This window comes from Protobothrops mucrosquamatus, unplaced genomic scaffold, assembly GCF_001527695.2.
Source record: "Protobothrops mucrosquamatus isolate PMUCROS unplaced genomic scaffold, P.Mucros_1.0 scaffold638, whole genome shotgun sequence".
NCBI classification, from domain to species: domain Eukaryota; kingdom Metazoa; phylum Chordata; class Lepidosauria; order Squamata; family Viperidae; genus Protobothrops; species Protobothrops mucrosquamatus.
In genome coordinates, this window is record NW_015386930.1 from 902,902 (window position 1) to 921,370 (window position 18,469).

Genomic DNA, 18,469 nt, shown 5'->3' on the forward strand with positions numbered 1-18,469 from the left:
CTTTCTCTTTCCATGAACACAGCCTTCAGGGTGAACTGCAAAAAGGTGAATGATCCCATGCGTTCCCTGTCAGAGAGCTTCCTTCCACCAGTTTCCAGTCATACAAGCAGTAAATCTGAGATGTCTTCCCTTATTTGTGAGAATTAACTGGAGTAGGCAATAGAAAGAAAGCTGTAAAAGACACCAGTCATCATTTGCCATCCATTGCATCTGGCCCACCCTCACAGCACCATTGACAGGCTATTAATAATGTAGAGAGATCAGTGGAGACATTGGGATACTCTAAGAGATTAGTTGGTATGGAAAGTAGTGTAATTAATATATTGGTTTCATATAATCCTGTTAGCCTTGTATTGATTGTAAAGACACGGGTTTCTTTTACTACCAGAGGGTGATCTTAAATATATGAAAGTCGTCTGGCAAATGGATAATTATTTGCTGTAGTTAATTTATTATTTGCCTTTCTCTGCCTATCATGCTCATGGCATTGTTTATTGCCTTTGATGGATAGAAATTTGCTGCATTGTTTCAAGCATATCACCTTTTCTGTTCTCCTTTTCTAAGTACCTAATTATCTTTTCTTCAGTCTTTCCTTCTTCCTTTTTGCTCAATCTTCTTAAAAAATATAATTCAATTTCCTAGTAAGCACTGCTTGGGTGGACATGATGTAATCAGGCAGGTTGCAATTATCCTGGATATATAAAATATCCACATTGTGTATAAATGTAATATTATCAACCAAAATGGGCAAAACTAAATGTGTGCTATTGTTTTAAAAAGCCTTTCTCAATCAAGTGTCCATCAAATTTGTTAAAATCATGGGAGTTTGAAGTTCAACTCACCCGAAAAGTGCCAGTTGGAGAAATCTAGCTTGAAAGAATATACTGTCAATCTTGAATGTCCAGCAGAATGAATGCTGTGAGACTTGCTCTGAACTGATAGCACAAATTATGTCAAATCTAATTTTAGATTACTATATTGCTTTATATAAACAAAGTATGTATGAGAAAGAAGATGGGTTTTCAGATCACATTAGTATCTTAATATTCTGATTAGTAAATGAAATGCTGAATAAAGAGGAATTTGTAATGAAGTTCAACTTATAGGATTTTTTAAAAAATGTGTAAACTTATCAAAATTGCATCCTGAGTGTATAGGTAATCCTTGGTTAACAACGGCTCATTCAGTGACTGAAGTTGTAGTGGGGCTGAATGAATAGTGGTTACAGCCAGCTCTTGAATTTCTGGCCATTGCAACACCTCCATGGTCATGTGATCACAATTCACATTTGGGTGTGAATGTATCTTTAATTTTAAATGCCAGTGTCACCATGTTGGCGAAGAACCTGAATGCTTTGCAGTGAATGTTAAATGGACTGTATGATGCACTGAGAATATGAATCTTAAAAGGATTGTACTTGACAAAGAAAATGGAGTGAATAATTGCATGCTATATATAAAAGATAAAAAAGTACAGCAACTAAATAACCTCATGTATCTTAAAAGAATTGGGTAAATACAGTAGATGGTAAAATAATCAGCCTAAATGTGGTAGAAAGGTTGAGTGGTATCTGTTTAGTTATATAGAAATGAGAGTAGATAGGTTAAAAGAAACAAAAGTTGAATATGTCTGGATGCATGTGATAAAACAAGAAGAGTATAGATGCTGAATTTATGTAGATTAAATATTATGTTCATACACGATACACAGCTCGTACAAAAGAGGTACATTGGAGTTGGTTGATTTATACAAAATGAAGATTGAACTGTGGAACAAATGTATAAAGTGAGAGGAAATAGAAGATTAAGAGATTAGATGGAGCTGATCAGATCTTCAGAGAAAAAAAGATGTGAAGTTTAAAAAAACAACAGTGAATGAAATTGAATATGGACATGGTGAAAGCAAGAAATGGTTTCCAATGATAAAGAAAGATACAGAGAAGTGAATGGTGTTGGTATAAAGTGGAATTAGTGATGTTTCTTTTGTTTATCTCAGGTGTTTCATTTATTTATCCTATTATTTCTTACTTTCTGCATTTCCACATTCCTTACTTTGAAAAGGAATAGCACATTGGATATGTGTGTATGAATGCCAATGGATATGAATTGCATTTATATTAATGCAATTGCATTTATATTTATATTAAATTTTGATTAGATATTTGTCAATTCATTGCCAATTCATTTCTTTAATGATAAGAGCTAAGACTGAGTTGTAGATCACAACATTTAAGATAAAGGTGTGTTTTCCAAAGAAGAAATAAGATTGCAGGAAAGGTTGCTTCTTTCCCACGGCTTGGTCTGTGCCTCTTTTTGGACTGTGAGAAAAATTGACTCCATTGATTGGGTTTACAGACAGAACCAATTTCATGAGCAAATGCGTCTGTTCTGTTTCCAAAGAGATCAGTAGTTAAGGTGACTTACCATAAGGGGAACATTGCAAACCAATTAAAGACAGTTCAGGATTGCCATGGGCACAACTGCTGAATAGACTAATGAGTTATTTTTAAAAAGGGCAGTGTCATTTGCAGGAAAAAGAAAGATATTTTCTGGATGAGTCTTACTAATATGTGTGACATATAATAGAATTTTATTGGACAATACTGTGGACATTCAAGAAAAGAGACCAATGGATCATTAGACAAATCAACCCAGAGTTCTTAGTCAAGACACAAATGATCAGGCTCAAATTATCCTACTTGGGACACATTATGTGAAGACCCAGCTCTCTGAAAAAGTCTCTAATGCTGGGAAAGATGGAAAGAAAGAGAAGAGGAAGATAACCAACAGCATGGCGGATGGACTCAGTTACAGCAGCAATTAGTGCATCATTGAGAGACCTGAAAGACCAGGTTAGGGACAGATTGTTCTGAGGAAAGTCTATGTGGTTGCTGAGAGGCAACAAGAACTTGATGGCATATAATCAATCAATCAATCAATCAATCATAGCAGTAGAAGTTTACCTACAGACTATTATGGCCAGTTGTTCATGGGGAATATTTAATTCTGTATGGAAAGATCTTTTCATTCCTGATTTCAGCTGGTTGCAGAAAATATGTATCTCTGCTGTTTAAAGTCCCTGCTGCATATATATGGCCATCTTTCATCTATCTGAGATTGGCAGTACTGCCGGTCGGAGAAAGCCACTTGCGGTGACATATGCAGCTGACAATGTTTAGCAGGCATTACTTTTCTGTACGGCAAATGAAACAAACTGTGATCACTGCATCAATCACCACAAAGAATCAGGCCATTAAGCAGTCATCATGAAGAATGAGCAGAGCCTGGCCTTGCGTTTTTGTAGTCGGTGGTTTTCAACATGTGTTTGGCCATCCTGACAATAGGAGGAAAAGTAAATGTACTTATTGAGAAGTAAACTTTACTGCCACCACTTTTTTCCCTCAGTTCAGGAAGTACTGCAAAGTTGGGTGTATTTTAGTGTGTACTCCTTACACCTTTTACAGAGGTGTAAAAGTGGGAGAATGGGAGTGGAAACAAAAGACCTATAGGAGATGGAGAAATGAAGGAGGTCATTGCCATCTGGCTTTGTATAAAAAAAATTCAGTGGTAATTTTTTTGTGTTAAACTGTAATGCAAGTAGTTATTTTAGGTTCTAGACATCAGACTGCTAGAGCGTCCCTTCCTCCAGACTACACTTCTTTAACCTAAACACTAATAGGAAATGCTACGGCTGTAAATCAGATTGAAATGTTAAAAAAAGTACCCTGAAAAAAGTCAGTAGCAAACCATTTCCATGTTGTTGCCAAAAACATAATATTAGACCCAGTCATGTTGTCACCAAAAGTCAAGATTTTACATAAATCTTAAAAATTAATTAATTAATTAAAATAAATTAATAAATAAGTCCACCAATGGGAGAAGATGGCGAGGAGGTGATGGGTGGCAAGGAGAAAGCAGAACTGCTTAATTCATTTTTTGCATCTGTCTTTACAAAAAAGGGAAAAAAATAGTCCAATCTACCAAAAGCAGTACTGTAGGAGACAGATTATGAATAGAAGTCAAAACAGGCAAGAAAATGGTAAGAGAATACCTATCCACTTTAGATGAGTTTGAATCATCAGGACCAGATGGATTACTCCCAGAGTTTTGAAAGAGGTGGCTGACATAATCTTGGAACCACTGAACATAATCTTTCAGAGCTCCTGGAACCTGGGGGAACTATCAGATGGGTTTCTTCAGTTGGACAATGTCGTCCATCCAGACCTCCTCTGTTGCAGCACCTGCTCTCTGGAATGAGGTTCCCCCTGGAATCTACTGGTGTTTTAGAGGGCCTTGAAGACCTGGTCTTTACCGGGGCCCTGGGTTGGAGTGGTTGAAGCCACTTCAGAATAGGATCATCTCTCCTTGCCTGGTTTGAGTTATCTTTTGTTTCTTGCCTTTACTGTTGCATTGTTTTGTTTTATTGCTATTTTTATTTTGTGAATTTCCTGGAGTTACTGCATGGTATACAAATTAATAAACAAACAAAGAAAAATAATTGGTCTTGTTCTAGGTCAGAGTCAAATATCTGTTGCTTCATTTCCAAGTAGGATCAATGACTGAGCAAAGAGACCTCAGTATCTAAGGTTTAATTCAAGGAGTTTCTTCCATGAAAATTTTTCTATCAGGATCAGATGGGCTAGGCATCCATTACAGAAATTTTACTTTAACCAAAATCTGAAATAATATGTGGAGAAATTACGGATCTCTAGGGAGATTAACCCCATAGTTTAGGTACAAATCAAAGTTGGAGACATTTCAGAGGCAGCATTGGCTTTTAAAAATCAAGATTGTAATTCTTCTAGGAGTCTTAAATCTTGTAGTAACAAATCCATGAGCTGTAAAGCAAGAGGCAAATTACTTTTGTTATAAAGATGCTTACAACAGCAGGCACAATTGTTATTCTATGGCTGGCAAAACAATGAATTACATTGGTAGTACCTCTTGTCTAATTGGTAGCAGCTTTAATCTGTTCATTCTGCACTGCACGATTGACTCCCAAATATTTGCCTTGAAATGATCTGTATGGCTATCAGCAGTAATTACAATTTACATGCCTTTTAATAAGTTTTCTTTTTGGCTTGACTGATGACTAGTTTTTTCTTCTTACAATGCAAAGCAAGGTTTAAAAGTTTCTTCTTAAACCTACTTCTATCATAGAAAGTAATACTGCATCATTATCACAAAGAAGAACCAAAATAGATTCATTTGCCCACTTTGGGGGAGGATTAGAATTAAGAACATAAAAATTCTGGAAAAGGGATTTCAACTCTATTGTTACTTCAGCAAACCTAGGTCTGTAAAAATATTGAAACTTTGTCTTCTGGAAATAAGAAACAACCCAGAAATTCAGCATCCCACCCCCCTTGTGCTAAATTTCTGGTTTCTATCATTACCTCCACTCACAAGAGCAGCCACATCAGAATGAACAGTGTGATAACAGAAAACAGTATGATAACAGATAACAGAAAATAATCAGTGTGATATTTTAAGGAAAGAAGGCTGAAGTGGCGTGTCCTCTTACCATATTACTTCACTTCTCTCTCTTAAAAATATCTCTCACTTCTTTTTATTGAATGAAGTTCATGTTATCTTTTGTGTGAAATCTGAATAACACTGATCTCAAATTCCCATTACTGGAATTTTTTTTGCCACTCTCTATAGACTTTAAAATGTCATGGAATGTGACTCTAAGCAGCACAGCACCCATACAAGGCAATTCATGAGTGCTTGCAAGTGATGAACTAGGAACATAAAATATATTCCCATGCATTTTTATTATTATTATTATTGTTGTTGTTGTTTTTGTTGTTGTTATTTGGTCTTTACCTTTATTTTAAGTCATAAAATCAAGAAATATAACAAATGGCCAGCCTGCATCCAGGGTGGGCTTAGTAGGGTTTTTTGTTGATTCCTTAGGCTCTACAGCTCCTATTTATCAAAAAGTGTGCAATCTTGCTTGTATATTTTTGTTCAAAGCTAATGAAACTTTTTGGACTAAATAAAATAAAAATTTCTGTACATATCCTTTACCGCTTGGTTAATGCCACTTAATAAAATCATAACAGATGTGGAATTTGTACTAAAAGCTTCCTGGCTCATAACTCAGTCTAATAGCTTTTTTAAAATAAATCAGTTGCCCAGTTAAATCTGGGAGCTTTTTCTACTTAATTCAGTTTTTATCAATCATTCTAACTGGTTGGTGCTTGCTGGTTGGGAACTGAAGTTACTCAGTCAGCAAGGAGTTACCCATAAAAAATATTGTCAATCAGAAAGAAAAACTAACACATAGGATTGTCATTATTTTAGCATCTACATCAAGGAGATTTTCACTATATTTCTCCTTACATTCCTCAGTGTCATGGAAGAATGAAAAAAGTGCTGAACACTGAGCTTGGTGACACTGTTTTGGCACAAGATGGTTGAAATACACAAGATGTCGAAGTAGTGATTGTTATTTGCCAACAGAGCTTGAGTTATCTTCTGAATGCATATATGGAAATAAGAAGACAACCTTGTGCATGTTTATTCAAAGATAACACTCACTGCATTCAGTGGAACATATTCTCCAAAGAGAAGGGTGGGCGTGGGCGAGATCACTGCCTAATTTGTTTTGTATAGGCTTGTTTAGTTTATGCTATTTTGAACCAGAGGCCAGTTGGAATATCCCTAGGTTGCCTTGGGAAAGGACATGATTTTTCTAAAACCATTATGGCAATATGATTGTCAGAACCCTATGTTCTGTGTGCATGAGATTTCTTATTCTTTTCAGGTTCTGCCATTCTCATGGGGGGGGGGGAACGGGGAAGCTTGAGGTGCCGATGTGTATTTGCTTTGCTCTGTCTCTTGTTCTATCCTCTTTGATGTGTCTCTAACGGGGTGAGAATGGAATGTACCTCCGGCCATCTGCCTTATCTCCGAGTGCGGAAGAAATGACACAGACATCTAGCAGCCATGGAAGCTGCGCCTTATCAGTCTGTTCCCATGGCGTTTTCAAACCTGCGGATTGGCCTGTTTGAACCGTCCAGATGGACAGTTTGGGTGGGGTTACTATGGACACTTTTAATTACTTGATTCACGCGGGAAACCCTCAGATCCTGCCTTCTATTCCTGCTGTCAACACCTCCCAATAAAAGTTCTTTTTGAAATGATGCTGTTTCAAGAGTTCTGCTTTCTTGGGAGAACTGATTGAGGCGGGTCCTTACAATGATTCCCTTTGAGTGGGCTCCCATCAATTGTGCTGGGATGGGAAGGGGAGGGGGAAAGGAGGTATCTCTGTCAGTCAGATACAGCATTGGAAGATAAAGTCTGGACTTGCGTATTACCATCCTTGCCTCTGTACCTGCAAGAACAGTCTGACTTTTAAAATAAAATTTAAAAAACTTTTGGCAATCTAAGACCTTGATGATAACAATAACAAGGCCTTTATTGCTTCCCATCTAATCATGCCCTGAAAATTATCTTTTGTCTCACTGATGAGACAAAAAACTAATCAAGGAGAGAAGCAACCTGGAATTAAGGAGAAACTTCCTAACAGTGAGGACAATTAACCAGTGGAACAGTTTGCCTTCAGACATTGTGGGTGCTTAATCAGTAGAGGTTTTTAAGAAGAAACTGGACAGCCACTTTGCTGAAATGGTATAAGGCAGTGGTTCTCAACCTTTTTAATGCCGCGACCCCAACCGGTCGTAAGTCGAGGACTTTCCCTGCCCGGGAGCGCCACGCATGCGTGGTTCTGCCCCTTGCGCCGGCCGAGGCATAGCTGGCAAGCGGCAGAGATGGAGCAGGCCGACCACCAGCTGGCCCAGCCCAAGGGAGGTAAGGCACCCGCTGGAAAAGGGGGAAAAAATGGCGGACAAAAAGAATGGCAGAAAAAAAAAATGGCGGACAGCCTTGCTTGGCGACCCCCATGAAATGGTCGATCGACCCCAAATGGGGTCCCGACCCACAGGTTGAGAACCACTGGTACAAGGTATCCTGCTTGAGCAAGGGGCTGGACTAGAAGATCTCCAAGATTCCTTCCAGCTCTATTCTGATTGATGACCATTTTCATTAGTCAAGAGAAATGTTTGGTGAAAAGAAGGCTGTGGCTGTCTTGGTCGAGATAAGCAGCAATAACCCCGCAAACTTTACAACAGCATCTGTATGTGGGATGCTCCGTCTGTGAATACAGTTTTTTAGAAAGCAACATTTAAATCAGAATGTCTATGGTGCCAATGCATTTATTACCTGCTAAGCTTGCTTGTCTCTCACTGGTAATACAGTATATCTGGACGTATGCGTGTGGATTATGGATGATTTCCCTTTGCAGTCATTTTTCATACAGTATATGCCATTTTGAAATGGCAGAAGGCCAGAGAGCATATTCAAATTGCAGAGCTAAACCTTTATATGGCAGCATTTGGAAAATTACTTCACTGTTTCCAATAGGTCTCTAGTTTTTCACTAAGGTTGGTTTTGATTTCTATGTATTTCTATTATCAATGAAAAACTCCTTCACAGATGACATGACATTCCCTTTAGCTTGATTATATGTGATAAATGATATCTTTCTATGTCATTTTTTTCTATAATACTGTGGAAATGCAAGATACTTTTATGAAAATACAGAATACAACACTGTGTTTTTGTCAATCATCCTTAGCAAACCAGATGCTCAAATAAATCGTTACATTACAAATCATTAGAAACAAGAACATGCAGCATTGATGATGCAAACACATATTATTACAAGTAAGCTAATAGTTCATCATCCACTTTGGGCTGCTTAACCCTGTTTCAGCATTTTCAAAAATGGAGTAATACTGTTTAGGGGAATGGGCGAAGTGTAACCATTAAAAAAATGTCTAAGTGGCAATCTAATCTGGTCCAATCATTTCATTTCTCCACTCTGCATTTAATATCCTTAAAACCACCTTTGGCAGATGTTTCTGTAGTCCTTTTTTAAAGGCTCCTTGGCAACTGTCAGCAGTGAAAGCATTAGCCTGCTTCTCAATAGCATTATTAAAAGCATTAGTGACAGGAGAAAAGAGAAAAGGAATTAGTTTAATCCTTCTAAGTTCCTTCCACCTCCCATTATAACTATGGGGCCATTTTTCCTCTTTTGTGTAGGAGAAAAATGAATGCCATGCTTAGCCTATCTTTTGAATAATTCTTTATTATATTTAGTGTTTTCTATATAAACAAACAAAAGTATACTTTTTACAGTGATTAAAAACATTTATCTATGCTTGGGTCTTTTTCATATTGTTCATGCAATCTGAACATTAAACTTGTCTTCAGAATTTGGAAAATAATCATTGTAAACCATTTTTTGCAGCCAGTTATGTATTCATCTGGAAAGGGGATAAAACACTTTAAAACAACAAAACAAATATATAAGAATTATGAGAATCAGGATTGGGACATTATTAGAGAAAGGGGATAAGTATGACTATTCTCATTAATAAGTGAAAACCTAATCCAAATAGGTCCAACAAATAAACTTTCAAAGTGCAAAGGAAGTTCACTGAGTCTCTGTAAGTTCAGTGTAAAGGGTCTAAAAGTAACTTTTCACATCACAAAGCATAACAAGAGATGGGCATATCTGTAGTATATGAAGAGCCAAACAATATTCTGGATTTTCTACTACCTGAAAAAATCGCCACCTTCATATGAGCTACCATGAATTAGATTTGAAACACATTTCATGTTTTATTACTATGCTGATGATGATTATTGCTGAGCTGAAGATTTTTGACAGCAGTCAAGAATTAAACTTGGTGCAAACTCTGCTTCCTTTATAGGTCAAAGTCATGAATCTGGTTTCTTCCATCCCTCCAATTCTCTGCATGCCAGGAAATGAGCATAAGTTTGTTCCTGCAGCTACCAGCAGGAATGGTCATGGGAGTCAGGTATAAGATACAAACAAGAGGCTGAGTCCTAAAGAAAATCAATATTATATAGCATCTCCCTTGGATATTTCTAATAGGTAATTGGGGCATGGATTCAGGTTACGGCAGATAGATTGATAAGGCGAGGTCAGGCTCTACTCTTCTAGTGGAGCTGTGGGACACTTCTATAGGATTGAACTCGAGTTGGATGAAATAAATGTTAGGAAGACTGTAGGCCATTTTTTTTCTGTTGGTTTCATCTCAGTATCAGTTGTGCAAGGATTCAATGAATGTGATTATGCAGTCATCCATATCTATAAAGAAAATGTACCAATCTTAACCCCAGGAGCACATTAGATAAATCTGGCTCCTGCCCATATGAAGGGAAATAGATTCATTTCTTTTCTAGTTCAAAATGCACAAAGCACAATAACATTTTCATTCCTTCTGGCTTAGTCATATGGTTGACTATGCTGGCTCAGATAATAATCTTTGAATCTCACTATAGTTGATGGGAACTGCAGTCCAGCGTAGGTGAATGGCATTAGCTTGAGAAATGTTATTTTAAAATATCAGCAATGTCAGATCTGTTATTTTAAAAATTGAACTTACCCGAACTGTAAAATGTGCAGAAGAGCAATAGCATTCTTTTAGAACTTACATCATATAGAGTAAATTAAGCAAATTTGAATAGCACCTTGCCAAATGTCACACTTGGTGCAGATCTATGGCCAGGGAAGTGATGGGCATAGATCTGCACCTGTTTCATGCTATATTGATTGGGTGGACTTTTGAAAACTTTTTCAGTGCTTCTTCTCAAAGTGACAGAACATCAGGAGCCTTTGCAGATGGAGAGCAAACAATGGATAAGAGGCACAATGCATGGTCTAACAATACTTACCTTCTTGACCGGTTCAGTGCTTAGGCTGGCCAAACCCCTTAAATCTAAATGACCAGAACAATTTAGTAATAAAATTCATGTTGATAGTCCTACGGAGAAGAGAAAACCATCCATCTTCCATAACATGGTATCATAGATATAAAAAAGTGACCAGAATTTTAACTAGCATCATGACCCATAAGCCTAATATTCCATGAATGTATTTTCCGCTCCTATCTCTGATCACACCAAGTCTGGAGATGATTGGGATATATGTTTGGAGTTCAGATAAAGACTTTCCATAGAACAATTTTCTGTCAGCAAAATTAGTACGTTGCAGAATAGACTATTATCAGTTGTAACAGTAGAGACTCCTTAGAGAATTGCAAGACTCAGATTAAATAAAAAAAATGTATAAACCCTATAATTTTTGATTTAGAAAACTTCCAAACTGATTGCACAATCACTGGAGTCCTTTCTTGCAATTGAACACTTGAACCCAAACCTATCAAAAGCCTTCCCACCCCTCTCAGTTCTTTAATATTAAATCAGTATTACGAATGTCAAATCTCATTGATCTTTCAAAATTAGGGGATACTTGTTCCATTCACATGACATTTTAAAGCTCTCCTAATATTTTTATAGTGGATTTATTTAGATGTATTTATTGTAAAATATTTCTATTGTTGGAAACTATTTGAAACGTTGCAAGTGCATCATCTCCTATAATAAAATCTTAGCAAGAGTCCTTGGTTTTTGTTTTTAATAGACCATATAGAGCTTTAATTGTGGCACATAACCCCCATTTTTTAAGACACTTCTGTTCCCAAGGTTATTCTACTGAGGATAACAAGCTTTCCATTGTAAGTAATTTTCTGTCATTAGAAAATAGTTATTAGACAAAAGTTTTGATAATACTGTTATATATACAAACTATTTAAATATACCTGATACGTGAGATTCTTGCCCATTGCTCATGTGGAACAACCCCCCGCCCCCAGTCTGAAAAGCTGGAAAGATTGGGGAACTCTGCTCTAGAGCCATGGAAAGTTAACCACATACTTTACTGTTTTCTTCAAATATATGGGCTGGCAAAGTGGATGCACACACACACAGACACATATTCATTCAGATCTTATGGACAGACATTATGCACAGAAGTGATTAAATGTATCTGGAATTCTCTTGTTATCTGGTGAGCCTCAAGCTGAATCTGTAAAATGGAATATTCCTTTAAATCCTCGGAGTCTCTGTACATAGGATTACTGACAATTGTGGACAGGTTTAGAAACAATATGTGTATAGTTTAATATTTATCACTTTCTACTGAAAATGAAAATTTAAATTTATATAGGATATGTCGAACATTTTGACACTGTGGATGTTTCAGTGTCCTATGAGCAGTAGAACACACACTTTTCATGCAAATGATTTTTTTTTTTTAAAAAAATCCCTGATAGATTTGGGTAGCGCTGTGAAAAGCTCCTTTTTGAAACCCTGGGGAACTATTGCTATACTGACTAATGTTTCATAATGCAACAAGTTCAACAATGAACCAATAGAGATTAGAAGTTTCCTTTAATCCTAGATAATAGCCAGTTAAGAAAGAGCATGATTTATGGAATTGTTTCCCACCTCTTAATAATAGCTCTGTTCTTGATGAAATAACTGGGAAAGAACAAGGGAAGAGAATTAGAGATGGCTCAACAACACTCCAAGCCACTGGCCACCTGCCTCTGCCACGGGGGATTTCTTCACAGCTCCCGAGCCAGATCCAAACAATTTTTGAACTGCAATTTCTTTTGATAGCGTCATTCTTCCTCCCAATCCAACATTAAATTTAGTCAAGTTCTATTTGGATTTTCAGGGAATTATCTACTTGGACAGAAAGATCTTGATGGACAGGAAGCCCGCATCCTAAACCTCCATATACAATTTATTTCCTTCATTTTCTATTGAGTTGGAAAGAATAAAATTACATTTACTATGAAGCTATAGATACAAAGACAGCCAGCTGATGTAATGGTTAAGGTACCATGCTAGAAACTGGGGGTCCTGCCTTAGGCCCAAAGTCAGCTGTATGACTTTGGGCAAGTCACCCTCTCTCAGCCCTAGGAAAAAGGACTTCCAAACCATTTTCAAAATCTTGCCAAGAAGACTGCAGAGCCTTGTCCAGGCAGCCTCCAGAAGTCAACACTAACTCGAAGGCATGAAAAACAAAGATGAAAAGGTTAACTGGGAGCCAGTTCTATTTACCATTCACTCAGTACAGGTAGTCCTCAAGTTAAAACAGTTCGTATAGTGACTGTTCAAATTTACAATGGTACTGAAGAATATGACTTATGATCATTTTTCACAATTACAACTTTTGCAGCATCCCCATGGTCATGTGATCAAAATTCAGATGCTTGGCAACTGGTTCATGTTTATGACCATTGCTGTGTCTCAAAGTCATGTGATCCTCTTTTGCGACCTTCTCACAAGTAAAGTCACTTGGAAGCTAGATTCACTTAACAACTGGGTTACTAATTTATCAACTGCAGTGATTCACTTAACAATGCCAAGGAAGGTCATAAAATGAGGCAAAACTCACTTTACAAATGTCTCACTTAACAGAAATGTTGGGGTCAATTGTGGTCGTAAGCCGAGGACTACCTGTATATCATAGAGCCTGTTTTTTTCAAGGAAGTATAGTCAATTCAATATTTGGAATTAACACTATTCTACGCCACTTTTGGAGGGTAGGAAGCCTAACTCACCCAAAAGACTTCATTTGGTTGCCTTTTTGTTACACAATACAGACTGGCTGCATTAAAATTTTCATTTAGCTGACTTTAAATTTTTTTAAAATATGACAGTATTTTATGAAGTATGCTAAACTGTTTGCTTCTTGAGATTTATGCATGTTAGCAAAACTCCTTCTACAGTAAATCAACAGAAACATTTACCCATATTTGTGTTTCCATTTGAGTGTGATTATTAGGCAGATCTTCAAAATTCTCCTACATGTTATTTTCCAGCTATTCAACTGTTGTAAGGAGCCAAATTGCTTCTTTTAAATACCTTTGGTTTGAAAAATGTAGGGCATAAAGAGAAGACATACTACATTTTGCTAAACACAGTATATTGTAAATCTCTAACTTCTACAACTATCCATGCTTCTTTCTTATTCTGCCAAGCTGTAATAGTCTTGTTTAAAATGCATGGAAGATTACAGACCATCACACAAAGGGCTTAATCTATGGATAAATATTCATAGTTTATTAAGCTTCAGGGAATGCATGAAGCTGTTTAAGGCATATATGGAAGAGTAATGTCACAATAGAATCTGCATCTGGGGAAAACAGGGTTATTGCAAGTTAGGAAATTAGCTTGACTTGAGTGTTTTTGATGCGCAACTAATAGAATGTGAGTTCCATGCTGCTGCTTGTTTAGCAATGGAAAGACTGCCTTTAGGCTGACAGAAGGGGTGTGAGCAAGAAGATGTCCCAACATATATTGGAGACTGCTTCACCTGAAAATGCAAAGTAGACACAGATGGATTCATTTTGGGATTTATTCTATGTGCATATGTACTTTTGCATCAAACATATACATCTAGGAAATCCCAGATTTTTTTTCATAGACTTGCAGATTACTTTTTTTTTGTTTTTAGTAGGGAACTACTTTCCTCTTTTAATTAGCAATAGGAAAGACCAGGCTGGCTGATCTTCTCTGGTTACCATTGCTCCCGTTCCTGTTTCATGCAGGATTTAGGGATGGTAATTAATACCATGTGCACGCATTGTGAGGAATGGCTGTTTTTAATAAGATTTAACAACAAATTTCCTCCAATAATTCTCTTCTGAAAAACACCAATCCAGTCCTGTTTTCCTATTCTTGCTTGTTTTGGCAGAGATACAACTTTTCAATTAAACTCTTTGATAGCATGGGTAGAGCACAACTTCATTTTGCCATTTCTAGGGGAAGCAGAAATTGAAATACAGAGCTAAAAGTGAGATCTTCAGTCAATGCAACAATCCTGCCTTTCCCACTTGATAGCTTCCACACTGAACCATTTTATCTCATAGGAAGCAGCAGCATATACCTTGCTTAGTGAAAAGCATAGGCTAGGGCCTGTCTACAATGATCTCCAATAGAAATAAATGTTCAGAAAAGTTCCTGTTTATAAAACAGCTCATCGTTTAAATCAATAACTGATTCTGCAATGTGGTTTCATGCTGTTTTAGCAAGGGGCGTGCCATTATGTGCTCAGCTTTATCACCACTCCCTATTCCAGTTTTCCCTCATGTTCAGACGTTTCTTTTTACAAGGACAGCATCGAATCCTTAAAAAAAGGATCCCCCTCCCCAGGTCAGATGTATACATTATTAATGAAGGAAATTGCATTATCTCACAAATCAGACAAAGGGGGTATTGAGGGGATGTTTATTTCAGTCCAAGTTCCGAAGCCTGGGGCACAGAATCTTTGCATTCTGCTCTTCAGCTGGCCTCTGGTGGGTTAGCTCAGATTTCAGCTGCAGTATGATTACTTCAGCAGTCAGTGCATCTATGCCATTTGCTAAAGAGATGGTGGCACTGGTCGGGTTTGTGTGTTTGGCCTTTGTTGCCCTACCCTGATTGCTTTCTCTTGTTCATGGTGACTCTGCTGATCCATACCAACTTATTTATTTTAGCTGCTGTTGCTTCAATATATAGTGTTATGCCAGGGAATAGATAGCATTTACTGGTGATGTGGCTTCTGAGCTCTCATTGCCTTCTGTCTCGTCTTTGTCCTTCTTAACTGTGTACTGGCCAATAAAGGATCCATCTTCATTGAACTGTCCTTCACCTCCTTCTCCATAGTCCACCAAGCTGTCATCACTTTCTTGTTGCTTTATTGTGCCATCTAAGGAGGTCTGACTGCCTTGCAGTGGCTTGTTGTCTTCATCACTGACATTAAAAGGAAAAGGAGAGGCATCAGAAATGAGAAAATATGGTTTAAAAGAAAAGCATAATCATAGAATTTGAAAGCAGTGTCCAAGTGATGATACACAAAAAGGCAACAATTGTGAATAAAGATCTAGGAAAATATGGTGAGATGTTTGTAAATACAGATGCCTGGAAATATTTAGGGGCAAAAAGTAACATTTCCCAAAGAACCTACATAAATTAGGAGAAGGAAGTCCCTAAATGTTACGATAGGGAAAGTAATCTTGAAAAGCCAAAAACATAAAAGTTAGCAAGCCATATAGGAGAATAATATATCACAGTTCTGAGCGTTCTAGTTTATATATTTCATCAAAGATACACTTGGTCCAAAGTGCACTGACTGACAAGTTAGTTGAAAGTGTTTCAGTAGATCTAAAGAGGACAGAAGTCTTTTTAGCTTCATTTTGGCCATTTCATATGAAGGCAATTTTTAAAAAATGATGCAGGCCTGATCTCAAAAAAGAAAAAGAAAAAAGAAAAAAAGAAGAAAATTATGCAATGTCTTAAGTCAAAACCTTGTTAATTGTACACCAGGACGCCACTAGAAAAGCTCAGGACTGTAGGGGCTAAATTGAAAACTTAAAAAAAATGGCAAAGACAAATGATGACCATATTGGTATCAAGAAAATGCATTAATATATAGTAATCAAGCTCAGCTTAAGGGAATATTTACTCTTAATAGACATATAATAACATTTCTCTTTGCCACCTTGAGAAAGCTTCTGCAAAATTTGTAAGATGGGTTAACTATTTTGAGTCTTTTTTTAAAAGATGAAAGAGACTCCCAGGACTAAGTCTTGTTGATAGTTATGAATCCTGAGGATAGTGAAATTTGGATTTGATTGCCAAAATGCATTTTAAAGTGCACAGAAGTGTGAACACAGCACTTCTCTGCAACACCTTAAAGTAGCTACATTTTCCTCAGGGTACTATAGCTGTCCTCTCTAGGCACTGCACAATCTCAAGAAAAGAGATGGTTGCTTTCAGAGTTGCAGACTGGTGCCATATTCATGCATTTTCTCTCTTCCAGAGGCATGACCAACAACCCTGCACTCTGTAACACTTTTTGTCTTTAAGTCTGAAGTGCTGAAAGGCTTTGCTGGATACTCATGTGAGATGTATTCCTTTAATTGTTTGCAAGTTGTGCAAATATTAATAGCTATATTAACATCACAAATGACTTTTGGTTTCCAGCATCGCCATTTCATTGCTTTTTTCAACCTGTCCAATAGATCGGTACTATAATATTGAAAGTTACATCTTGCTCTGATGTGATCTGAATTGCCAGCAGATAGATAATCATTCTAGGTTACTTGCAGTCCCAGGTACAACGTTCTTTATTGAAATGAGAAGAGGAATTTATTTTTCTTCTGGAAGGAGCCAATGTTCAAAAATGCATACATATTGCTTTTGAATATCTTAGTAAACTGCAAATCTCATGTTTTGCAAACGTGGATTAACATGCTTGTAATGGCACAAGTTAATTTCATTATCAGGGTTTGGGCAAGTAATTGAACCCGAGGCAAGAGGAGCTTTGAGACAGAATGGTTTAGCATTATATGAAGGCATAAAGACAAGAACAGCAAAAGCCACAGATGCTAGAGGTCTTTGTTTTCAAGTTAAAACAAGTATTTAAATAAAATGTAATTGCAATGAAAATTTTCCCCTTCCATATTTAATGGCAGTAAAGTTTTCAAGGGATTTCCTATTTTGATCTCCCAAAGGCTGGATTCCAGAGAACCACACAGCAATGTATGCTGTATGAAGTCTTTTGTTTTTTGTTTTTGTCTTCTTTCATAAAGTTATCCCATCCTTATTCTAAAGGACTGCTATTGAAAAGCAGATGTAAGAAATGCTGTTTGACATGCCCCAAATACTCTGATGTTCTGCACATGGCTCTCTGGACTGCAAGCCAAAAAAGTAACCATACTGCCTTGTTAATACATTAGGAAAATAAGTGCATTCAGCCTTTAATGCACAAATACAATGTACTTACTAAATAAATCCTGCAGCTTATTTAATATATTAAACACAGTCAGCCAAGCCACAAGTGAAATTGGTTTAGGAGCATCATGTTCAAGAGTTGCATTACATTGGAAGGAATAATTTGTGAGTGAAAGATCATCATTCTGAACTTCTGAACTGCTGGCTTCTTCTTGACCATGCTTCTTTTGTTTTAGCACCCAGTAAGTGAAGTCAGTTATAATTGCTTTTAAAATACCAGTAGCTTACCAGATAACATGGAACTACTCAAAGTCTCTAATCCAGTAGACCCTTTTTCATGACAATAATCACCACTCAAGTGTGCAGTTTCCCACTGCACATATAAATATTAGTCAAGAAAAAGGAATGAAGCTAGGGCCACTGTAATGTCATTGGATATGATGTTGGCTCTCAATCTAGAGCCAGAATGCAACTCTATGGACACAGGACGCCTGAATCTCAGAATAAGAAAGAAATTACTCTTTAACTCTGTTAGATGAAAACCGCTGGAACAGAAACATGGAAGGGAGTTAGAAATTAGATATGCTTAAAAATGGTGAAAGAAAGTATGTGCAAGGGTTTGGGTCATTCCTACCTTTCAAGAGACCTTCATGGTCCATGTAGAAGGATAAGGTGAAAATGACAAGAACAGATGAAAATAAAACAAGGAGAGAAGCAAAAAGAGCCTGATCAGAGAGCAAAATAATATAGATTTGAATTTTAGGGATCAATGCTAAATAAATAATAATAGTAGTAAATAGTTA

At 37.0% G+C, this 18,469-nt stretch overlaps 1 protein-coding gene across 1 annotated transcript in view; it reads right to left on the reverse strand.

Moving 5' to 3' along the window:
• Positions 1-14,444: 14,444 nt before the first annotated feature.
• Positions 14,445-18,469, reverse strand: part of NFASC (neurofascin) — a 93,186-nt gene continuing 89,161 nt past the window's right edge. The window contains exons 30-31 of the mRNA XM_029284475.1: positions 18,301-18,312; positions 14,445-15,683 (exon numbers count right to left, since the gene is read on the reverse strand). Of these exons, the coding sequence (XP_029140308.1) occupies positions 15,452-15,683; positions 18,301-18,312 (244 nt within the window). The 3' untranslated portion in view covers positions 14,445-15,451. The remainder of the gene's footprint in view (positions 15,684-18,300; positions 18,313-18,469) is intronic.